The sequence below is a fragment of the Protopterus annectens genome, chromosome 4.part0 (genome assembly GCF_019279795.1).
Source record: "Protopterus annectens isolate FY-2018-M chromosome 4.part0, PAN1.0, whole genome shotgun sequence".
NCBI classification, from domain to species: Eukaryota; Metazoa; Chordata; order Ceratodontiformes; family Protopteridae; genus Protopterus; species Protopterus annectens.
The window spans coordinates 776,429,104-776,454,527 of record NC_056733.1 but is presented as its reverse complement, the minus strand read 5'-3'; the positions used below and the strand labels follow the sequence as shown (position 1 = coordinate 776,454,527).

The 25,424-nt window shown below is 43.4% G+C and overlaps 1 protein-coding gene across 1 annotated transcript in view; it reads right to left on the bottom strand.

The window, feature by feature from the left end:
* PI4KA (phosphatidylinositol 4-kinase alpha) overlaps positions 1 to 25,424 on the bottom strand; it is a gene marked incomplete at its 5' end in the record, with an annotated part of 2,160,482 nt that overhangs the window by 1,200,135 nt on the left and 934,923 nt on the right. The window contains 1 exon segment of the mRNA XM_044068731.1: positions 3,995 to 4,119. Coding sequence (XP_043924666.1) covers positions 3,995 to 4,119 — 125 coding nt within the window.

The window sequence follows — 25,424 nt, the reverse complement described above, 5'->3', positions numbered from 1 at the left end:
TCTACTAATACAGGTCTTGGCTGATTTTTCATGGCCAGGTTTGTAGCAGTAACAGGCTGTTCGAGGATACACATCATAGTGATCTTTGTAGTTTTATGACTGGAAAGAATGCTGCTTATTTGGGGACTACGCCAGGGGATATTAATGAGAGTGGCAGTATGGTGTGACAGAGGGTATCTTCTATTGCTCAGGTTACACGTTCATATGTATCATTACATCAGGAGGTGAAGCAATCAACGGTAAGCTACTATGATTTAGCCTTCTTTCCTCATACCAAATCTGGTTTCCTTCCCATCTGTGGGTAGACACCAAGTACGCAAGAATGCTCCATTATAGCTGCACAAAGTGTGACATCCTACTAACCTGCAACCAAGAAGCAGCTTGTCCTCACTGTGAATGTTTTATAACATTGTAGTGATCCTCCTGTGGTCAGCATATGAGCTGTGGGGATTCTAATCCTTTTGGAATTGGATAAGAAATTAAGTGCTAAATCACTTAAAAAGCAAAGAAAAAAAAAGCCCAAACACACAATATTTTGAGAATACAAGTAAATCATGCAAACATCAACTCTACATTAAGCATAAGGCAGTGTGACAAGACTATTGAGAAACAAAAAACACAGCCAAAAGTAAGTTAACTTAACTTTGCCAAGCCTGGTGACTCGAAAAACAGTCAACACACAGGTGTCATTTGAAAAGCATGACAAAAACTGTTGACTTTTAAAAGAAAGCTTTGAGAAATCAGTTAAACATTGTAAGGGCAAAACAAAACAGGAAAGTAAGTTAACTGCTTTTGCCTCAGATTTAACAGAAATTAAATTCAGACTATAAAAACAACACCTGAGACTTTACATTAAGCACAGATCAATGTTCACAAAACAGAAGTGCTCCTCTCAAAAGCTGTACTGGTGAACTCACAAATGATCCATAAAACACAAACATTTTCCCAATCAAATGACCAGCAAAACACTACAGAAAATGTCTCCTCAGAAATGATTTGCTTATAAGACACAAACTACTAGTGGCAATATTGTCTCTTCAAAGTCAGCTCAGACAGATGCTGATTTGTAGAGGATAGCTGGCACATTGCATCCTCACTTGAATAGGCAGTATAATCAACCAATCAGAAGGCACAGTTACTGCTTAACAAACCCTGGCAAAAACAAATGACAGGCTACACAAAACAATTACCTGAAAGGATATGATATCAATCAGAATTTACAGACAATTTACATAGTTTTACTTCTGCAGTCCTTATAATGCTATGCTAATTATTTTTAATGCCTCTTCACCCATGAACTGAGGTCCCAAGATAATCACAGTCATTGTCATTTTATACCTGCTCTACAGGTGAAGACTAAACAGTGGAACCCTTGAAGCAGTTAGCCTGCAGGGGAGGGCATTTTTTGTTGTATGCACTTCCTAAAAGTTAACAGGCTGCTGATGCAAACTGAACACCGTGGAATTCAACATATGAATATGCAAAGAAAAAAAGTAATAATTTCAAAACTCATTCTCATAATTCAAGTACCCTAACAATCTCTGTGATGGAAAAGTAGAACACTCCACACGGGTAGTCAAAGTTTACATCACATAATGCTAACACACTGTGGCTGCAAAGCTGATTATTTTGCTATGTGCATTCTAAATATAAAGATATCATCCCTTTTTAGAGCTTTGGAATTGTATTGATGTATATTTTCTTGACATTATGTGGTGCTTAAGCAAGCAATAATGCCCAACAGGGTGTGCATTACTGTGTAAATAACACATGCTAAAGGCCTCTACACTCTTGGAAGATTATTTACACTCTAATACACACCATGAAGACATTACTGGGCTTACAGAATAGGCTGTGTGTAAAACTGTTGTACTTTACTTACTTTTTTTGTATTACTATTTTTTTTAATATATTTTTAATGCAAAAGACTTCCTCCACCTAATGATTCAAACTTGCTAAAACATATATGTTAATGATGTTGGAGGAAGTATTTTACATCCAAAACACAAGATTTTCAAAAAATGTCAAGATATTTACCTCATTGTTTTGGTCCCTTACTCATAAAATTTGTGGTTTGCTGGCAATAACTGGTGACTGAAGTCACTAAATAATGACATGCATTTGCACGTTACACTTTTTTCCCAGAAAATGTATGCTACCACAAATCCTTTTATTCTAGTAAATTTCCAATTTTATAACAGCAATCTTTTAAAATATGTTCCTATTTTTGAGCATTTGTCCCCCTTTACTTTAGCCTTTATCCAGATTTCTTGAGCTAAAAGGTTGAGAGGTAATGCATACCTCTTAAATGCTGCTGCCAATGCTCAATCACAATCTCTCTCACACACACACACTTCCTTTTCATGAGCGCATGCACACAGACTCACGCATGCAGACAGGTACACACACATAGACACACACACACACACACACACACACACACAGACACACGCACACAGACACACACACACACACACAGACACAGAGACACACAGACACAGAGACACACAGACACACAGACACAGAGACACACAGACACAGAGACACAGACACACACAGAGACACACACACACAGAGACACACACACACACACACAGACACACACACAGACACACACACACACACACAGACACACACACAGACACACACAGACACACACACACAGACACACACACACACACACACACACACACACACACACACAGACACACACACAGACACACACACAGACACACACACAGACACACACACACACAGACACACACACACAGACACACACTTCCCTTTCTTTTTAGGTTTCTTTTAATTTACACTTGCTAAACAGCAAAAGTGTTGCTTAGTGAGTGTAAAATAATGTTTCATTTAATCTCACTTTCATGGACGCATACACACAAACTTTTCTATTTTTATTTTTTTTTTAATTTTACACTCGCTAAACAACAGAACAGCTGCTTAGCGAGTGTAAAATAATGGTGGCTGCTGGTTTCCTTACAGTCTGAGCTGCATGGCAGCTTAATATGCTGCTGTGAAACAGTGGAATCAATTTTCAGCAGGCATTACCAGTACGTTAAAAATGGCCACGGTGGTGCAAAGGTTAGCATTGTCGCCTCACAGCAAGAGATTCTCCGGTTAGATTCTTGGCTGGAGTGCCTTCTGTGCAGAGTATGCATGTCCTCTCTGTGGATAACTGAATTTTAAAAGATATGCAGGTAGGTATGTGAGTGCATGTGTGCCTTCTCTGAAGGTTGGCCCAAGGCTGGCAACTCCACACAGTAAAAATCCATTGCCAACCAAGATCGGAGCAGTGATCTGCTGTGGCGATGCCTAATGGGGAAAAGGCGAAAGACTTTATTACCTGTGCATTAAAACCCTGATAGAGAAAATGTGTTCTCCAATCAGAGTGGTGATATACAAGTCATTCATTCTCTAACTAGAAATGAAGTTCCACAACTATTCATTAGCTTGCTGTCTACCTATTTTTTCAAACACACCAGAAAAAGCATGACTTGAAATACATGATGCTTGTGTATATAATAAAAATGAAGACAAAATGTCTGTAGACAACAGGGTACAGAATGCTAACAGGGTACGCTAACTGAAAGTAACAGAGTTCAAGAGATGGAATCCTGAAAGATTCATCACAAATACAGAAATCTAAGGCAAAGTGAATGAGCAGGTCATGGAGACTTGCTTCAAAATGCCTACTAACATCAAATAGCATAACATCACAACAATGGTACTTGTCTAGCACATTGTAAAAATGAATGTAGTCATTATTTGGCATCACGTTCATCATGCTGTTTTGGCAAATGCAATGAACTTCATCAGAGAGACATTTATCTAGAGAAATAAAGTATCTTTTTCTGACTGACTGCCAAGAAAACACAGGCAACATTTTTATATCTAGTATTATTTAATTAGTGGCAAAAAATGAAAAATAAATGTACTCCCACATTAATAAGTGATTAAAATTATTGAACATACAGTAACTCACTTATCAACAAGCCCTGACAGGTATTTATCTGCCACCCTTCGGATCTTCTTGTGAATGTGGTTAAAATTTACCAGAAGGAACTGTGCATGCCTCTCCAGCTCTGCTTCATGTTCTTTCGTTTTTGCCTGAAAACAAGATAACACATCAGTAACCAGTAAATAACAATGTTGGAAACACATGCAGGATTAATTTATAAAGCATTTTTATAGATTGTAAGTATTACTCAACATTAACCACTCTGTGAAGGCCAGCCCCAAAGAGTAGAGACTTTGACTTTGTTACACTCCAGATGACCTGGACTACATGTGAGCCTTGGGCACTACAGGAATTGGCCCAAAAAGGGATGGGAACAACAAGTCAGTGCTAACCTACCCATCCTACGGGAAAGTGTCATCTCCACTTGAATGAAGGTCTCAGGATGGCAGCGCTTGCAATATGAGGCTCAGAGAAGGAGTGTGCAAGCATTCTAATGGGAATTCACAGATGCATAAAACTGTATGCACACAAAGCATCTGGGAAAGAAGGAACTGCATTATGCTTTCAGGCCAATGGGGGTTGAGCAGCTCCTTAAATCTACAACCTGCTGGATAATGAACGTGACCTTTAGCTCTTACTTCCCTGTCCTTTTGATCTACGGAGAAGCAAATTAGTTTACATCTATTATTCACTAGGTCATACAAATATGGAGAGATTCCTCAAGATTGGAGACATGCACTCTTATTAAACCTGTCTTTAAGGGAAAGGGGAGTAGGACAAACCCAGAATCATATAGACCCTTAAGTCTACTTTCATGTTGTGGAAAAATAATGGAGAAGGTAATACTGGATAAGTTATTGTCAGAACTGGATAGATCGGGACTTGAAACCATACATCAGCATACATATGTTGAAAATAGATCTATTACCACCTGTAACATGATGTTCTATAACAATATAATAACAGCTATGAATGAAAAATTGTGCTGTGATGTGATTTATATAGATTTAACTTCAGCATTTGACAGAGTCATGCACAAAACACTGATCAATAAATTAGTACAACTAGGTATTGATGCACTGTTGATACGATGGATAGTTGCATGGCTTACAAATAGGACATGGCAAGTATCACACACCAACTGGACAGGTGAAATCCTTGGTTACAGTCAAAGTGTCGCACAGGGCTCTGTACTAGGCCCTTACTTGTTTAGATTGTATCTTTCAGACCTTACTTTTTCATCTGAGGTGTTCTACAGTCTATAAGCTGACGACCCGAAATTGGGTAAACTGATTACAAGTGTTACAGATAAGGCATGTCTGCAAAATAATTTGACTAAATTGACCATTTGGGCACAGGAGAATAATGTGTTGATAAATACATCAAAAACTAAGCATATGAGATTTGGGAGACAAACTGAAAGGTGAATATTTAATACAGCACACAGTGATTGAAACTGTGGACTCATTTAAGGACCTGGGTACATGGGTAGATTCAGCCGAGTTATTCTAACCATATCAACCAATTGGCTAATGATAGTTATAGAACTATAGGTTGTATAAAAAGATTTATAAAGTCTAGGAAATCAAACATAATGAAGTCATTGTTTGTTAGTTACATTAGACCCAAACTTGAGTATGGAATAACAATATGGAAACCCTATAGGAAAATAAGCATAAATAAACTGGAAAGAGTACAGCGGAAATATACTAAGGGCATCCATGGATGTGAAAATCTAAGTTATTATGAAAGACTAAAATATCTGAACTTGTACAGTGTCTCTTACAGATATTTAAGAGGAGATCTTATTCAGGTATATAAGGCATTTAGGGACAACTATCAAAAAGTACTAGAGAATCGTCAGATAACCTATGTAGAAGATTCTATAGGAATGAGAAGTGTACTAATTGGTTCTCTGACAGAGTAGCTGATGCTTGGAACAGACTACCAAATTACATTAAAGCAAGTACTAGTTTAGATATTTTTAAGAACAGCCTGGACATTTATTATGGGAACAAGTGTTTTGGCATATTGGCAAGCTAGAAGGGCTTTAATGCCCGTGCTTGAAACATTTGTATGTAAGTAAAGAAGCCTAACAGTCAAGGAGGTGAAGGAGGCCAACCACATTATTAAAAAGAAGTTAAACATACATTGTATACTAGGGCACTATTAATGAGCCTAGTAGAAAGTACAGTTGTGTACACCTACCATAAATGTAGATGTTTGAGCGTATTCACTGTTGCAGTCATCACATTTGGGTTATCTGCTTGCAGTAGCCCTCAGTCGGCCTGCTTATCAAAGTCTTGGGTCCTGCGTCGGTTGCTGTCTCATCTTCCATGACATCAGGTAGTCAGGGGTATAAAGCATTCAGCTGACGCCATTACATTAGTTTTTCTTGACCCAGATTTCAGGTGCTCCCATAATGGAAAGCAACTATATACAAGGTTACACCTCTAACAAAAAAGCAAATACACCAAAAAGCTTTAAGCATAGTAAACAAGAATAGAGGTATAGCCAACAGAAGTCAGGGGGTTGGAGGGAGGGTAACCAGGTCTGCAACAGTGAATACACTCAAACATCTACATTTATGGTAAGTGTACACAACTGTACTATGTTCTTCGTGTTTCACTGTTGCAGTCATCACATTTGGGTAGATTCCCAAAGCTAAGGATGGGAGGAGGTAATTAGATAGCATTAGGACCAGCTAATAAGGCCCTGCAAGACTGCAGTGGCAAAGCCAGCTCTGGATTTAGAAAAAAATGGCAAGTGGTAATGCTTGGTGAAGGTATGTACAGAACTCCAGGTAGCAGCTTCTAGGATGTCCCTGGTAAGGATACCTCTGAGATAGGCTGTAGAGGTAGATGCAGCCCTGGTTGAATGTGACCTTATCCCCTGTGGGGTAGGTTTTCCATGGTGATTATAGCAGAAATGAATGCAATAGCCTATCCACTTAGAAATGGTTTGCTTTGAAATGCCCCCCCCCTCTGCCCCTGCAGCAAATGCGACCAGCAGCTGTTCAGATTTTCTGAGAGTCTTAGCCCTGTCCAAGTAAAATCTAAGTTGTCTGTGCACGTCCAAGGAGTGCAGTATTCGTTCCCCTTTGTTCTGTGGATTAGAAAAGAAGGTTGGCAAATGAATGGACTGATTAAGGGCCACACTGGATACCACCTTGGGCATGAAGGACACCCTGTCAGCATGAAAGATGGTGAAAGGCTCCACTGCCATAAGGGCCTGTAATTCAGACGCCCTTCTTGCTGAAGTGATGGCTAGAAGGAAGGCTGCTTTCCAAGAAAGAAATTTCAACTCTGCGTTTGCAGCTGGCTCAAAGGGAAGTAGAGTGAGCTTTTCCAATAGAAAGTTAAGGTCCCAGACTGGAGTAGGGGCTCTCCTGGGTGGTCTTGAGGTTTTGGCCCCTCTAAGGAATTGCTTCAGCAGTGGATGAGAGAAGAGGGGTGGTTGTGTATTGTAATGAGCTGAAATGGCTGAGGCATGAAATTTGATAGAGGAAAAGGAAAGGCCCTTGTGAAGCATCTCAGTTAAGTATTGAAGAATATAGGGTAAACTGGGCGCTGCTGTGCCCATCCCCTGAGTTTGGCTCCAGGAACAGAATCTTTTTCATTTTTCAGCATAGGATTTTCTAGTACTAGGCCTCCTTGCTTCCAGAATGACATTCATCACTTCCTTACTGAGGGATGGTAACAGAGAGATCAGGTAATTAGCCAGGCTTGCCAGGTTCAGGGTTTGATGTTGTGGGTGCAGAATATGGCCCTCCTGCTGGGACAGCAGGGCAGGGGGTCTGAGGCAGGTGCCATGATGCCAGCAATGACATACTGCGCAAGAGGGGGTACCAGTGTTGGCATGGCCAGTCTGGTGCAATCAGTATTGTCCTTGTTTGTCCTGTTTGATCTTTAGCAGTACCTTGGAGAGGACAGGCAGAAGGGGAAAGGCATAAACCGATAGGTTTTTCCAGGTGAAGGACAGGGCATCCACTTTCCAAGCTTGTTTGTGGGGAATCCTTGTGCAGAATTTGTCCAATTGGTAGCTCTGGGGGAGGCAAACAGGTATATCTCTGGGATCTCCCATTTGTTTCTCAACATGTTGAATATCTTTGGTTCCAGTTTCCACTCATGTGGGTCCATGAGATTTCTGCTTAGGTTGTCTGCCAGTGTATTTAGCTTTCCTGGCAGGAATTGAGCATGTAGGTGCACTTAGTAGCTCAAGGCTGTGCTCCATATAGCCATGGCTAGTCTGCAAAGAGGGTAGGAGTGGGTTCCCCCCTGTTTGTTTATGTACCACATAACAGTGGTGGTGTCAGTCTTTACCAATAACTGTCCTGGAAGAATGTGGTCCTTGAAGGCTGTCAGAGCATTCTGTACAGCTAACATTTCTTTTTGACTGATATGCAGGCGCATTTGATTTGGGTTCCATTTGCCTTGAATGCACTGCCCTGCCAAGTGAGCCCCCCATGCATAGTCTGATGTGTCTGTTAGGGTTTGGGTGGCAGGGGGTAGAGTGAATGGCAGTCCCCTGTTTTAGTGGCAGGCCTCTGCCCACCAAAGGAACTCTATCTGTAGACAAGGTATGATAGGAATCATTGATTCTAGATCCTGAGAATGTTGACACCATAGGCTTTTTAGATACCATTGTAGTTTCCTCATATGCAGTCTTGCATATGGAATTAGTAGAATGCAAGAGGCCATGAACCCCAGGGCTTGCAGTATTTTCCTTGCAGATAGCGGAGTCTTTGTGGCCAGTAGTTTGAAGTAGACTGTCAAATGAATTTGTTTCTCTGGCGTGAGGTAGGCCATCTGGGAAGTTGTACTCAAGCTTGCTCCCAGGAATACAATTTGTTGGCAGGGTACAAGATGTGATTTATTTTCATTTATGGTGTACCCCAGAGATGTTAGCAATTTCTTTACAAATGCCAGATGACTTAAAAGTATGTCCTGGCTTTCTGCCTGAATTAGAAAATCGTCCAGGCATGGGTATATTTGAATATTTCTTTGCCTGCAAAATGCAATAAAGTACAGTTTTGTACCTACCATAAATGTAGATGTCCGATAGGAATGCATCTGCAGTCTTTACAAATGGGTTGTCCTGTCGTCAGGCAGCCCTTCGGTCGGCCGGATTCCAAAGTCTGAGTCTGGCTTCGGCTGGTGTCGCACTTCACCCGACGTCATTGCGGCAGTTCTTCGGGTATAAAGGCATCAGCCGACGCCATTTTCCTCAGTGTTTCTTGCCCCAGATGCCAGGTGCCCTCTTGGATGGCTAAATTTGGATAAATGCCAAAGTTTCCAAATAGTAGAGAGCAAACACACAAAATAAGCATGTATGTACATATATACAAACAAATACACCATAATAGATCCCCCCCAAGCTAGCAGAAGATTGGCAAATACCCTAGGAGTACCTCAGAGGGGAATGAGGGTGGGTAATCCTGACTGCAGATGCATTCCTATCGGACATCTACATTTATGGTAGGTACAAAACTGTACTATGTCCTTCAAGGATGCATCTGCAGTCTTTACAAATGGGTAGAATACCACAGCTAAACTAGGGGAGGAGGAAATGAGTAGAGATTATGGTGTAGTTAGGATCCCTTGCAAAACAGCAGTGGCAAAACCAGCACGGGATCTAGAGTATAGAGGTAAATTATAATGCTTGGCAAATGTATGCACGGAGGTCCAAGTAGCAGCATCTATAATGTCCTTGGTAGCCACTCCTGAAGAAAGCTGTGGTAGTGGCTGTAGCCCTTGTGGAGTGAGGCCTGATGTTCTCTGGAGTCTTCTTTCCATGGTAGGAGTAACAAAATCTAATGCAATTTCCTATCCATTTGCAGATTGTCTGTTTTGAAATTGGTTTTCCTTCCTTTCCTGTTGCATATGCTACCAGAAGCTGGTCAGTTTTTCTATTGGTTTTTGTCCTGTCCAGGTAGTAGCGTAATTGTCTATGTACATCCAAGGTATGTAAGAGCCTTTCTCCCCTGTTCTGTGGGTTGGGGAAGAATGTAGGAAGGTGGATAGCCTGATTTAAAGAGACTCTGGATACCACCTTAGGCATAAATGTAGGATTTGTTCTCATGGACACTCTATCTTGATGGAAGATCAGGAAGGGTTGCACTGCCATTAATGCCTGTAGTTCAGAGACCCTTCTTGCTGAAGTTATTGCCAGCAGGAAAGCAGTCTTCCAGGATAAGTATTGTAATTCTGCTGTTGCTGCTGGTTCAAAGGGGGAAGTGTCAGTTTTTCTAGCACAAAGTTCAAGTCCCATGCTGGCAATGGAGGTTTCCTGGGAGGTTTTACATTTTTTATTCCTCTCAGAAACTGTCTGAGCAGAGGATGAGAAGACAGGAGGATCCAAGCTGTATTCTGCTGAAATAGCTGATGCATGTATCTTGATGGAGGAATAGGACAGGCCTGTATGGAAGAGCTCCGCCAAGTACTCCAGGATGTTGGCTAAGTTCACCAGTGTCACATCTTGCCCCTTTGCAGTACTCCAGATGAGATATCTTTTCCATTTTGCTGCATAATTCTTCCTTGTTGAAGGTCTACGAGCCTCCAGGATTATGTCTTTAACCCTTTGGGATAAATTTGGGTTAATTGCTGTTATGTAATGTTCCAGGCAGTTAGCTGCAGAGTTTTCAGGTTTGGATGCAGGATGTTGTAGTTGTTCTGTGTTAACAGTAATGGGATCAGGGGCAGTGCCCATATTTGTTCCCGGGACATGCTCCTCAGCAATGGATACCAATGTTGTCTTGGCCAGTCTGGAGCTATCAGAATGATCCTTGGACGTTCCTCTTTGATCTTCAGAAGCACCTTGTGCATCAAAGGAAGTGGTGGGAATGCGTATGCTATCAGGCTTTTCCAACTGAAAGATAGGGAGTCCACCTTCCAAGCAAGTGGGTGGTACGTCCTTGTGCAGAATTTCTTTAGCTGGTGATTGAGTGGGGATGCAAACAAGTCTATTTGTGGTAATCCCCATTCTGTTGTGATGGCTTTGAAGATGTCCTGATGCAGCATCCATTTGTGGGCATCTGTTGTAGTTCTGCTTAATATGTCTGCTAGAATGTTTTCCTTCCCTGGTACATAAATTGCCTGTAACTGAATGTTGTAGCTCAGAGCCACATCCCATAGGTCCAGTGCCAGCCGGCATAGAGGATATGAGTGTGTGCCTCCCTGTTTGTTGATGTACCACATAACTGTGGTGTTGTCTGTCCTTATCATCAACTGACCTTCTTGGAGAAAGGGTCTGAATGCCTGGATTGACAATTTTACTGCCATCATTTCCTTTAGATTTATGTGCAGGTGCAGCTGGTCTTGAGTCCATAGGCCTTGAATGCACTTGCCCAGCATGTGTGCCCCCCAACCGAGGTCTGAGGCATCTGTCGTTATGGTTTGTCTTGGTTGACTTTTGCAGAAGGGCAATCCTGTGTTTGATTGGCAGGCCTGAGCCCACCATAGGAACTCTTGCTTCAGGCATGGGATCATTGGAATTTTGGTTTCTAGGCTGTGCTTGTGCTGGGACCACAAATTCTTTAGGTACCACTGTAGCTTTCTCATATGCAGCCTGGCATGAGGGACCAGTATTATGCAGGATGCCATGAAGCCTAGAGCTTGTAGCACTTTTCTTGCAGTTAGATGGTTCCGCTTTGTTAATGCCAAGAAGTAGAGAGGAAGTTGCTCTTTCTTTTCTGCAGTTAGAAATGCCATTTGTTTTGATGTGTCCAGTTCTGCACCCAGAAAGGTTATTCTTTGGGATGGAATCAGCCTTGACTTTTTTGTATTGACTGTATATCCCAGGGCTTGCAGAAGGTAAATGACTCTTTGTAAGTCTTCTGTTAGTTTGATTTTGTTGTCCGCTTGTATCAGGCAGTCGTCCAGGTAGGGATAGATTTGAATCCCTGAAGTCTGCAATGAGCGATTACTGATGCCAGGCATTTCGTGAACACTCTGGGCAGTAGATAAGCCAAAGGGCAATGCTGAGAATTGATAGTGCTCTGATCCTGCAAGAAATCTGAGGTATCTTCTGCAAATTGGTCTTATGGGGACGTGCAGGTATGCCTCCTTGAGATCTAGAGTTACCAGCCAAGACTCCTTGCCCAGCATGGGAAGAAGCTGCTGTAGGGTCAGCATTTTGAATTTTGGAACAATGAGGAATGTGTTTAAAGCGGACAGGTCTAGAACAGGCCTCCATTTGTTTTCTTTTCTTGGTACCAGGAAGAGTCTGGAGTAAAATCCCTTTCCTTGCTCCATCGATGGTACCTTTTCCACAGCTCTCATTCTTAATAATTGAGATATTTGCTTTAGAGCTTCTGTCCTTTGAGTAGGTGGTAGGTTTGGCATTCCTCTCTTTCCTGGTAAAGTATGGAAATGGAACCTGTAACCTTGGTCTATAGTCTGCAAAATCCATTTTTCTCTTGTAATGCAATGTCAGTTCTTTGAAAATAAGGTTAGCTTTCCGCCTAAGGGTGCTTCTAGTTGTTCCCTGGTAGACGGTGCCACCGCCAAGTCACTGTGATTGAGTTGTTGTAGTGGTGGTGGCTGTATCCGTGCCTCGCTGGTTGTTACCTTGCCACTGGCATCCCCTGTAGGCACCCCTGGATTGGTTTCTGCCTCTAGAGCGCCTATTCCTGCCTCTTTGTGCCTTAGAGGAGTCCGGAAAAGACCAATTTTTGGAGGGCCAGTTCCTGCTAAACCTTGGAGGTTGAACTTGTAAGAAATCTTTCACTGTTTGTACAGATTTTGCCTTCTCTTCCATCTTTTTTAGTACCTGCTGTGCAGGGGAACCAAATAAACTGACCTTGTCCATAGGTGCATACAAAAGCTTAGATTTGACATGGTCTGGTAATGCCTGTTCTTTCAACCATGCATGCCTCCTGATAACTGTGCCAGTCATGGCTGATCTAAAGGAAGCCTCCAGTGCATCATAGCCACATTTTAAAGAATGGTTACTAACCTGCTGTATGTTATGTACCATTTCTTGAACATACTTTTTATCTAAAGATTCTTCAGAGGACAGCTTTTTAGTCAACTGGTCAAGCATAAACTCTTGATATTGAATCATATGAAATTGGCAGTTCAAAGCTCTAGCTGACAAAGTAGCAGAAGTGTAAACTTTTTTACCCCATCTCTCTAAGGACCTGGATTCCCTTTCAGAGGGGAGGGGGTTCTTAGTAGAAGTAGCTGCTACAGCTTTAGGACCCTGGGAGATAGTCTCTGGATCTGCAAAAGGAGCCTTATATAAATGGTGATGAGTGTCCGGGACCCTGTAGAACCTATTGGGCTTAGCAGGAGCCGGAGGTAATGAATCAGGAGCAGTGCAAGCATCATTAAATGCATCATCAACAACAGAAAGAACTGGAGGTATAGCTAAAGGCCTATGCTGTGGCAAATGTAGAAAGGTCCTAAGCCTTTTTCTGGAGTCTGAGAAATCTTGGCCCTGCCACTGAAATTGTTCCCTCATAGCATGCAAGGTTTCCCAAAGGAAAATTCCTCAGGAGGAGAGGCTGAAGGGATGGACTCTTCAGCATCAGAGTCTTCGTAAGGAGAATAAGAAGCCTCAGGAGGGTCTGTATGTTCTGAGTCATCAGAGGAATCATCTGTGGATACTGGCTCAGGGGGCTCTGCTCTAGGCCTCTTTTCTGGAGGAGGGAGAGAGGCCCTGTCTGGATGAGGCTGGGCTCCACGAATTAAAGAGATGAGATCCTCAGCCAAAGAAAGCATATGGGAGCTGGTGCTGGGCCTGTGAGAGGGGGGCTTGGCAGGCACAGTTTTTGATGCTTTGGCTGCTTTAGCCCTAGCAAAGGCCTTAATAGACATAGCTGCAGGAGGCCTAGCAGCTCCACGTGCAGGGGTTAAAATATCCAGGGGATTGGTGTCTGATAAATCCTGTGAAACCGCAACAGAAGGTTGGATTTCAGAAGCCGTTTCTACCAGGTTAGAAGGGGCCTCGGTAGAAGGCATGATTTCGGCTGAAGAAAGAACCGCTTGCTCGGTTTCGGCCGAAACCGAGACACTCGTGGTTTGCTTAACCGCGGTTTCGGCCGAAACCGCGGACCGCGAGTGTCGGTCCTTTTCTTTGCGTTTTTTGGTAATTTGCGTAGTAGAGGATCCGACGGCATAATATAGGCAAAATCGGAGCCGAAAATCTGTTCAGCAAACTCCGACCGGCGTCTAAGCGTCCGTCGGTTAAAAGAAGCACAGGCTAGACAAGCTGCTACATCGTGGTCTGGGTCTAAACAATGTATGCAATAGGAGTGGAAATCTTTATGAGGTATTTGTTTCCCACAAGATAAACAGTTACTCACTTTCTCTTACATCGGCTGAGGCAAGAAAGAGTCCCCAACGGGGTACTTAGCTTTATAGAAGTCTTCGAAGTAATATTCGGTAGTAGCAATCTCTGGATCTGACCGACCGGCACTTGCGAACAGCTTCTGCTTCGGGCGCCATGCGGCAAGAAAGACTGAGGAAAATGGCATCGGCTGATGCCTTTATACCCGAAGAACTGCCGCAATGACGTCGGGTGAAGTGCGACACCAGCCGAAGCCAGACCCAGACTTTGGAATCCGGCCGACCGAAGGGCTGCCTGACGACAGGACAACCCATTTGTAAAGACTGCAGATGCATCCTTGAAGGACATCTGGAGCTAGGCACTTTGTGAATACTCTGGGTGCAGTAGATAAGCCAAAGGGCAGTGCAGAGAACTGGTAGTGCATGGAGCCTGCTCTGAAGCGTAGGCATCTTCTGCAAGATTCCCTTATTGGGATGTGCAGGTAGCCTTCCTTTAAATCCAGTGTTGCCAACCACGCATCTTTGCCTAGAATGGGAAGCAGCTGATGAAGAGTTAGCATCTTGAAATTTGGGATTACCGAAAATGTGTTTAGGACAGACAGGTCCAGGATAGGACGCCAGGAATAGTCTTTTCTGGGTACCAGGAAAAGTCTTGAGTAGAAACCTTGCCCCCATTCTTCTTCTGGGACAGGTTGAGTAGCCCTGATGCTTAAAAGAGAGAGAACTTGCTTTTGAGCCTCTGCCCACTGATTTTGGGGTAGGTCTGGCCAACCATTTGGGGTTGGTAAGGAATGGAAGTGGACTCTGTATCCTTGGGAAACTACATTTAAAACCCATTTGTCCTGGGTAATGAGTTCCCAATTTTTTGCATGCAGGGCAATCTTTCCCCCTAAAGGAAAAGTCAGTTGAGCAGGGCTTGGAAGGTTTAAAGTTAAGTCATTGAGACATTTTACCATGGGGGGAGTCTTACTACTCCCTGCTTTGGAAGTGGGAGCCCCCCACTGCTTAGGCCTGTGAGTACCCTGGGACTGAAGCCTGGGTGCTCTGCTGGTTCTGGGTTTGGACTGAGAAGGCCTGGAAGAGGCAGGAAAGGACCAATTCTTAGAGGGCCAATGTCAACTAAATCTGGGAGGCTGAACTTGCAGGAAAATCTTTAACAGTTTGCATAGATTTAGCTTTTCCCCCCTATCTTTTTAAGTACTTCTGCTCTGCTGCCAAACAGGTGGTCTTGGTTTAAGGGAGCATCCAGTTATTTAGCTTTAACATGATCTGGCAAAGATTGCTCCTTAAGCCAAGTGTGCCTTCTAAGTGCAGACCCAGTGACAGCAGCCCTGCAAGATGCCTCTAATGAATCAAAACCACATTGCAAAGTATGTTTTCCAACTTGTTCAGCAGAATGCATTAAATCCTGTCAATCTTTATTTTCAGCACAGTCAGGAATCAACACCATTTTCGGTTTAAGCAATCCAATAATATGCTGCTGATACTTTAACATAAGAAACTGGCAGTTTAAGGCCCTAATGACCAAGGTTGCAGAAGTGTATACCTTCTTACCCCATCTATCCAGCGCCCCAAAATATCTATCAGAAGAGGGTAGGATTTTTGGCAGTAGTAGCCTTAATGCCCTTGGGTCCCTGTGAAATGGTCTCAGGATCTGCAGTAGGATTTTTAAAGAGGAACTTGTGAGAGTCAGGTACCCTGTAATACCTATCAGGTTTTCTGGGAGCCGGAGGTAAAGAGTCAGGGGCCAGGCTAAATTCCGAGAAGGCATCATCTACAATGTCCAGTACAGGAGGGATAGCTAAAAGCCTGTGTTGAGGCAGGAGTAAGAATTCCCCAACCTCTTTTTGGAGTCAGAGTAATCCTGGCTTTCCCAGCGAAAATGCTCCCTAAGAGTATGCAAGGTTTAACCAAAAGAGAAATCCTCTGAAGGGGAAGCAGAGGGAATGGAGTCCTCTGCATCAGAATCCTCATAGGTAGATAAGGGCAAATCCTGGTCATCAGAGAAAACAGAAATTTCAGAATCCTGACCAGAAGAATCAGAAGGAAAATCAGTCCTAGGTCTCTTAGAGGGGGAAGGATAGCTTCCCCTGATTAGAGTAATAAGGTCTTCAGCCATTCTTATTTGTTTTTTACGCATAGGGGCCTGACCATGCGGTCTGGGTGTCGATTTTCTAGGCATGGATCAAGTTTTAGGCCTTGAAGAAGAAGATGGCGTCAGTTTAATATGCAAGTCAGTAGGCCTGAATACACCCTCAGAAGCCGGTGCCTGCACAGTGGCTCTGGACCCATCCAAGGTAGAGACATCCGCAGGTTCCACAGTCGAAGAAGCATCTCGCTGCATACCGGATTCCAAATGGGTCTCAGTAGAGGCCTGCGAATCTGAAGTAGTGGGTATCAGGGGCTGTGAATGCACCTCACCGAGTACCGGCGAACTGGTGACTAGCTTAGGAGAAGCGTCATCGGCAGCTTTGGACCTAAGCGGTCTGTCTCTGTCTTTATCTTTGCCTTTTTTCAGAATGTCGGTAGTCAGGTGGCTTACCAAAGCCATTTCTGGATAACTGAACCGATTTGATTTAGATGCGTAAATGAACAGAGGACAAATAGTAAGAGGTCTGAATAAGGCAAAAAAACGGCAGCTTAGTACGTCAAGGTCTGGGCCTAAGCAAGGAATGCAGTACGAATGAAAATCTTTATGAGGTATTTGCTTTCCACAAGAAATACAATTGTCAACTTTTACTGACATCGGTTTAGAGCAAGAAAAAGGATCCCTAATGGGGTACTTAGCTTAGTTGAAGACTTCGGATCTGAAACTTTTCAGGAGTCGGCCGACCGGCACTTGCTAACTGCTTCTGCTTCGGGCACCATAGGGCAAGAAAGACTGATGTAATGGTGTTGGCTGCATGCTTTATACCCCTGACATCATGGAAGATGAGACAGCAACTGACGCAGGACCCAAGACTTTGATAATCAGGCCGACTGAGGTCTACTGCAAGCAGATAACCCAAATGTGATGACTGCAACAGTGAAACACGAAGAACATCTTCAACAGTGCTGAGAAGGTGACAGTGCTTTACTATGCTAAGAGCTTACTTTGAAAACAAACCACAATATGCCAGCCTTACAATCCCAGAGGCCACATAGTACAATATGTCACTGATAACCAGGGTTTGGATATTCAGAGCTACAGCAGTCAGGTAATTTACAAGTAATGCCTATCCATTCTGCATGTACTGAGCTCTAGCCATTTTGTCTTACTAACATGACTATCATTAGATCCCTCAGGCTATACCAGAAGTAGTGATAGACACTTACTTTGCTACCTATACTTCTGTTTTAAATATAACCCTCTGGTAAAAGAAATCATCTGTTCTAACAATGTATCCTCCTGCAATTCCAACATTATTCCATGCTGCCAACGACATCTGGTAATGGTCCCTGCCGCAGTATTGACTGGCAAAGTATCTTTACACAGCAGTTTGGCTGCAGAACTGACAAACATCACTTACTGTAATTTTGCTGCTGCAACACTGGAAGTAAGTACATCTTTTATTAGAGCATATCCTGCTGCTGTGCTGACAGATAGTTCATCTTACTGCAACATTCCTGCTGCAGTACTGAAAGGCAGTGCATCTTACTGCAACGTTCCTGCTGCAGTACTGAAAGGCAGTGCATCTTACTACAGTAGTTCCTGCTGCAGTACTGAAAGGCAGTTCATCTTACTACAGTAGTTCCTGCTGCAGTACTGAAAGGCAGTGCATCTTACTACAGTGGTTCCTGCTGCAGTACTGATAGGCAGAGCATCTTACAACAGTAGTTCCTGCTGCAGTACTGAAAGGCAGTGCATCTTACTACAGTAGTTCCTGCTGCAGTACTGAAAGTTAGTACATCTTACTACAGTAGCCCTCATTGCAGTACTAAAAGGCAGTGCATCTTACTACATAATTCCTGCAGCAGTACTGAAAGGCAGTGCATCTTACTACAATAGTTCCTGCTGCAGTATTGAAAGGCAGTGCATCTTATTACAGTAGTTCCTGCTGCAGTACTGAAAGGCAGTACATCTTACTACAGTAGTTCCTGCCGCAGTACTGAAAGGCAGTGCATCTTACTACAGTAGTTCCTGCTGCAGTACTGAAAGGCAGTGCATCTTACTACAGTGGTTCCTGCTGCAGTACTGAAAGGCAGTACATCTTACTACAGTTCCTGCCGCAGTATTGAAAGGCAGTGCATCTTATTACAGTAGTTCCTGCTGCAGTACTGAAAGGCAGTACATCTTACTACAGTAGTTCCTGCCGCAGTACTGAAAGGCAGTGCATCTTACTACAGTAGTTCCTGCTGCAGTACTGAAAGGCAGTGCATCTTACTACAGTGGTTCCTGCTGCAGTACTGAAAGGCAGTACATCTTACTACAGTTCCTGCCGCAGTACTGAAAGGCAGTGCATCTTACTACAGTAGTTCCTGCTGCAGTACTGAAAGGCAGTACATCTTAATACAGTACTACAGTAGTTCCTGCTGCAGTACTGAAAGCCAGTGCATCTTACTACATAGTTCCTGCTGCAGTACTGAAAAGGCAGTGCATTTTACTACAGTATTACAGTAGTTCCTGCTGCAGTACTGAAAGGCAGTGCATCTTACTACAGTAGTTCCTGCTGCAGTACTGAAAGAAAATGTATGGACAAACAACACCTGACTGCCACCACAATGGAACAGTCAGGAAATCCTGGCAGGATTCTGCCAAGACTGCCCAGCAGATGGGAAGTTTCAAAAAACATGACTCAGCCGGTCATTACTCAGTCAAACATTTCTGCCTCTAGGCAGATATATCCATTCTGAAAAGAGATATGTACAGTGCAATGAAGAAGTATTTGCCCCCTTTCTGATTTCTTATTTTTTACATGTTTGTCACACTTAAATGTTTCAGATCATCAAACAAATGTTAATATTAGACAAAGATAACCCAAGTACACATAAAATACAGTTTTTAAGTGACAATTTTATTTAAGAAAAAAAAAATATCCAAACCTACATGACCCTATGTGAAAAAGTAATTGCCCCTAAACCTAATAACTGATTGTGCCAACCTTAGCAGCAACAACTGCAATCAAGCATTTGCAATAACTGGCAAGGAGTCTTTCACATCGCTGTTGAGGAATTTTGGTCCACTCTTCTTTGCAGAATTGTTTTAATTCGGCCATATTGGAGGGTTTCCGAGCATGAACTGCCTTTTTAAGGTCATGTCACAGCATCTCAATTGGACATTGACTAAGTCACTCCAAAACCTTCATTTTGTGTTTTTTTAAGCTGTTTAGAGGTGGATTTGCTGGTGTGTTTTGGATCATTGTCCTGCTGCAGAACCCAAGTTATAGGTTATAGGTTCATACTAGGCTAGCTGCCCTAGGGCATTTACAAGCCTAGCCTGAGTGTGTGTGGCTTTCACCACCCCTTGGAATGAGAATACTATGCCCATTTAGGGATTAGTTTACTGTGCCTCTGTCCAGCAGTGACACAGAAGCAACCCCCCAGGGTAAACCTACGATCTCCCATCCACTTGTCAAGATTTCTCTTGAAGAGAGTCAGAGAGGGGCTCTGCCTAACATGGACTGGGATTCTGTTTCAGAGTGTAGGGAGCCTCTGGGTTATGAATCTGTCCCTCCAGCACGTCCTATTTATTTCTGTGTTGTGGTTCAAATCTCTCGCTCTCGTGGCTCTGGTGGATTTGGATTTTCTGAGGTGGAGCATGTCCATTAATTCCGGATTGGACATGGCCTTGTACATCAGACATAGATCGCCTCTGAGTAGGCGGCATGCGACTGAATAGAGCTGGAGTTTCTTCAGCCGGGCAGCATATGACATATGTTTGAGACCCTTGATCCACTTGGTGAGGTACTTTTGGGGTCTTTCTAACTGCTGCAGGTGTCGGGTAAGGTACATCCCAAATGGGGCATTGTACTCAATTATGGGCCTGATAAGGGAAGAGTACAGGGGCACAATGACCTCTCTTGATCTAGATGTGAATCCTTTCATGATAAGGTGGGTACTATAGAAGGTCTTCCTAACCAACTTGACAACGTGAGTGTCAAATGAGAGGTTACTGTCAACTTGGGTCCCTAGGTCCCCGATTACTTCTTCCATACTTAATGGATTACCACCTATGTGGTAATTTGTGGGTACTTTGTTTTTCCCAAAGGGTATGACTATACATTTTTTGGCGTTCAGTTTAAGGCCATGGCTCTGGCACCAGTTATCCATTTCTATGAGGCCTTTCTGAAGGATGCTTGTGTCCGCTGGAGTATCAATTATGGCGCCCAGTTTGCAGTCATCTGCGAACTTTGTTAGCCACAATCCTCCTATGTTTGCTTGCACCTCGGAAAAATAAATGCCGAACAAGAGGGGTCCCAGGACCAAGCCCTGTGGGACACCGCTTGTGACTGGCTTAGAGTCTGACATGGCTCCAGCAATTCTGACCTTGTGGGTTCTGTCCTTGAGCCAGTTTGCAACCCATCTTATGACATATGGGTTTACGTTTAAGCTGGTGAGCTTGTCTATGATGCCCGAGTGGGGTATTGTGTCGAAGGCTTTTGCAAGATCAAGGTAAGCTGTGTGAACTGCAAGATCAAGGTAAGCTGTGTGAACTGCCTTACCCTCATCAATGGCCTTAGTTACTGTTTCAAAAAAGTCGACCAGGTTCAAAAGGCATGATCTGCCCTTGACAAAGCCGAATTGGGTAGGATTCAGTGTCTGTAGGTCCCCAATGTCTTTGTTTATGAGTTCCATAATGATCCTCTCCATAGCTTTGCAGACCAGGCTCGTCAAGCTTATGGGGCAGTAATTTCCAGGGTCCGTAGAAGCACCTCCTTTGTGGAGTGGGACCACTGTTGCCATTCTTTGGGTACGTATCCTGTAGTAAGGCTAAGATTAAACAGCAGCCTTATGTGCGGGTTTAGTTCCTCTTGGAGTTCATGTAGCATGCAACCCGGGATACCGTCTGGTCCCATTGATGCTGTGTTTTTAGCTTTGGAGAGGGCGGCTCTCACATGGGCATCTGAGATGTCAGAGAGGCTACACTCTGCTGGGATAGATATTTCTCCTTTTGGGGGGGGGGGAGGAAAAATTTGCACTGAACCTGTCTGCCAGTATGTTGGCAATGTCTGTGGGTTCAGTGTATTTTTTGTCATTTTGGGCTAACTCTGAGCATATCTGGGAGTTTCCACCCAGGTTTCTAACATAACTAAAAAGGCCTTGTGAATGTCTTTAGTGTCTTTTGCGTTTTTCTCTCGAAGTTGGCCCTGGATGATTTTATGAGTGATCGTAGTTTTTTGCTAGTACTGATCAGAGATGCCTTCCCTCTTGGGGATTTTGCTCTGTCATTTAGTAGCTTCCTCTTCCTGTTGTAAAGCTTGTTTATGGTTGGGGTCCACCAGACAGGACGCCTGCCTTTGGGGGAATGGGTCTTGGTTTTATTTGGGATTGCATGATCCATGCATTCTTGAAGGTGTCCGTAGAAAGCGTTTATAAAGGATTCAGTGGTGTGGGCTATGGTTTTTACTGGCCCAGGGGCCTTGAAGGATACCACTTCAGTCTTAAGAAGTGTGAAGTCAGCTTTTGAGAAATTCTTCACTGTGGTCTTTTGTGCTGGGGGTGGGGGCGGGATGTGGATTTCCAGTGAGATTAATTTATGGTCTGATCTCACCAATGAGGGGTATACTTCCGGTGTGGAGCATTGTGTCCCCAATGTTTGTGATGATCAGGTCTAGTATATTATCTCCTCTTATGGGAGTGGTGACTAGTTGTTTCATCGCATTTGAGTTTATGAATTCTACGAACCTTTGGGCTAGGGTGTTGGGGCTTGAGTAATGCTCCCAGTCTATGTTTGGGTAGTTGAAGTCCCCCAATATGATGGTATTTGGAGAGACATTCATACTCTCCAGTGTCTTTAGGAAGGCGGAGTGGGGTTCCTGAGTTCGAGAGGGTGGTTTGTAGCATGCTACAAACTGTAGGGCAGTTTTGCCTATGATTAGTTGCACCTGGATGGTCTCCGATGCTTCGTGCGTTGCCAGTAACCTGGAGGTGTGGGTATCTTTGATGAATATGGATACTCCCCCCTCCTTTTGTGGTTCGGTCCAAGTTTTGAGGCCGAAAAGCATGATATGAGGTATAACCTGGTAGTGCTGGGGTGCTCTCAGGAGCCTTGAACCAGGTTTCAGTCACTGCACAGACATCAATGTTCTCCATACTGGGGAGGACTTCGAGAGCGTGCATCTTGAGGTTTAGACTTCTGGCATTGAGCAGCATTACCCTTAGTTTTTTTCCACTTGAAGTGCGCTTCAGCTTGAGGTCACGAAATGATGGCCGGACATTCTCCTTCAGGATTTGTTGGTAGAAAGCAGAATTCATGGTTCCATCATTAACAGCAAGTCGTCCAGGTCGAGAAGCAGCAAAGCAGCCCCAGACCATCACACTACCACCACCATGTTTGACTGTTGGCATGATGTTCTTTTTCTGAAATGTTGTGTTACTTTTATGCCAGATGTAACGGGATGCATACCTCCCACAAAGTCCACCTTCTGTTTCATCAGTCCACAAAATATTTTCCCAAAAGTCTTGGGGATCATCAAGATGTTTTTTGGCAAACGTGAGATGAGCCTTTATGTTCTTTTTGGTCAGCAGTGGTTTTCACCTTGGAACTCTGTCATGCATGCCATTTGTGCCCAGTCCCATTCTTATGGTTGAGTCATGAACTCTGACCTTAACTGAGGCAAGTGAGGCCTGCAGTTCTTCTAATGTTGTTCTGGGTTCTTTTGTGACCTCTTGGATGAGTCATCGCTGCACACTTGGGGTAATTTGCGTAGGCTGGCCACTCCTGGGAAGGTTCACCACTGTTCCATGTTTTCTCCATTTGTGGATAATGGCTCTCACCATGGTTCACTGGAGTCCCAAAGCTTTAGAAATGGCTTTGTAACCTTTTCCAGACTGAAAGATGTCAAATACTTTGTTTCTCATCTGTTCCAGAATTTCTTTAGATCGCAGCATGATGTCTTCCTTTTTGGGATATTTTGGCCTACTTCACTTTGTCTGACAGGTTCTATTTACGTGATCTCTTGATTCAACAGGTCTGGCAGTAATCAGGCCTGGGTGTGGCTACTGAAACTGAACTCAGCTTTCTCAAAAATGTGATTAATCACAGTTACTTCATGATTTAACAAGGGTAGCAATAACTTTTTCACATAGGGCCATGTAGGTTTGGATAGTTTTTTCCTTAATAAATAAAATCATCACTTAAAAAATGCATTTTGTGTTTATTTGGGTTAGCTTTGTCTAATATTTAAATTTGTTTGATGATCTGAAACATTTAAGTGTGACAAACATGCAAAAAATAAGAAATCAGGAAGGGGGCATATACTTTTTCATTGCACTGTATATGTATATATACACTTCCCAAAATGATCTCAACCCTTAGACTCCACGTTGGATGAAGATCTCAATATTTTGGAGAGCTGCTTTCCCTTCAAGTGCTGCTGCAGCAATGACAGAATCCACAACAAATGCATTTACAATAGTCTTCCCATCCAGAGAAAGTCAGAAGATGCAGTTTGGCCTTCACAGGATCAGGGCTACCATGTCTGAGTATTTCCAAATCTCCTGGATGAGCAAGGTCTCCTGGAGGCACCACCCAGGAAGTCAGAGTGGAAAAGAGAAAATCCTCCTCTAAAACCCACTCCAGAGATGACAGGGTGCAAAACACGTAACCTCCACTCTTAACATCAAGAATTTCAACAAACTAGGTGGGGGAGTGGGAATCGCCCTCATCCCAACTGCTGGTGTCTGACATGCAAGATTCTACAGGAAATGAAGATACTTCCTCTTATAACGATTTCTGTGGGGTCCTAATAAGTAACTTATTCAAAGAAGAGGAATTGGGGGGGGGAACCAGATCTGTAACTGTGGGTCTCTGGCAGCTTTTCATTCCTCCTTCCCAGAATGCCTGAATGCTGCAGACTCAGAGTGTGACAGTGTCAGAGTGGAAACTGTGGCAGTAGATGCTCTCAATGAGGAGTTTTAACCTCCGTGTCACAGTCATCTCCTGAGAGTCAGCAAGCATCAAACAGACTAGCAACAAAGCTCTGGCACTGAATGGTGCAGACAGTGACCAGGGTTCAGGCACTCGCATCAAAAGGTTGCTTTATATGTGCATTGGTATGGAGGCTCAAAGTTGAACAACACATAACAGAACTGGTACTGCAGGAGTCAGTGCCAATCCAGAGCCAGACTGCTGACCCAGAGAATCAGAGTCTGTTAGCACCAGGGGTATCACTGTCAGAACAACCCACACTGAAGGTGTGAATAAGGTCCAAGATACAAATTTGTGACATCCAGACACACTGAAGACAAATGGTATCATGTTACCTGCCTATGACAATACTGATTGAAGTTGGGGGCCACCAATTTCCTTTACTACCTGCATCAGTAAAGTATCAAAGAGGAATACACCAATATAAGGGTATGTGAGCCAGAATCTTTGCTCACTCTCCAAGCAGAGGGGAAAGGGATTAAGCCATCTTCATTTGATCTTGCAGTATAACAGCCATTATTTAAGAAAAGTTAATATTTACCACTTTGATATGGTGGGCAGACAAACTTATGGACCCTGAGGGAGGAGGCATGATGAGGTTTACCTTACTAGTTCAAAGCATTTTCCTGGGCTAAACTTCAATGCCTAGTTACTTGAGGAGTTACAGAGGGCTTATCCTTGGAAGTCACTGCTGTCTGAAAGTCAGAAAACAACACAGAGGGCAACCCTAATGAACAAGAAGAATCCTTGCGATGATTTGAATGCTTGCCAGTAGAAGATCTGGAATGAGAGAAAACAAGATGCACTTGCACTTTACGTATGTCTTTCGGTTAGTGAAACTCTGGAAGATGCAGGAGATGCTATCCTTGTCCAAAAATCCTTTTAAAAATCAACTTATTAAAACAGTCCCTTAAAGTTCTCTTGCCAAAGCTTGCAGAAATAATACAGTCCAACAGTAAATGCTGAATACTTAGACAAGTCACACAGTACGTGGTCTTGGGGTGATTTTATGACCACAGTGACTTTTGATTCCAGTGTTTTATGTCTTCAAAACTTCACCACAACAGAATCACTTAAAAAATGGTAGCCAGAAAAG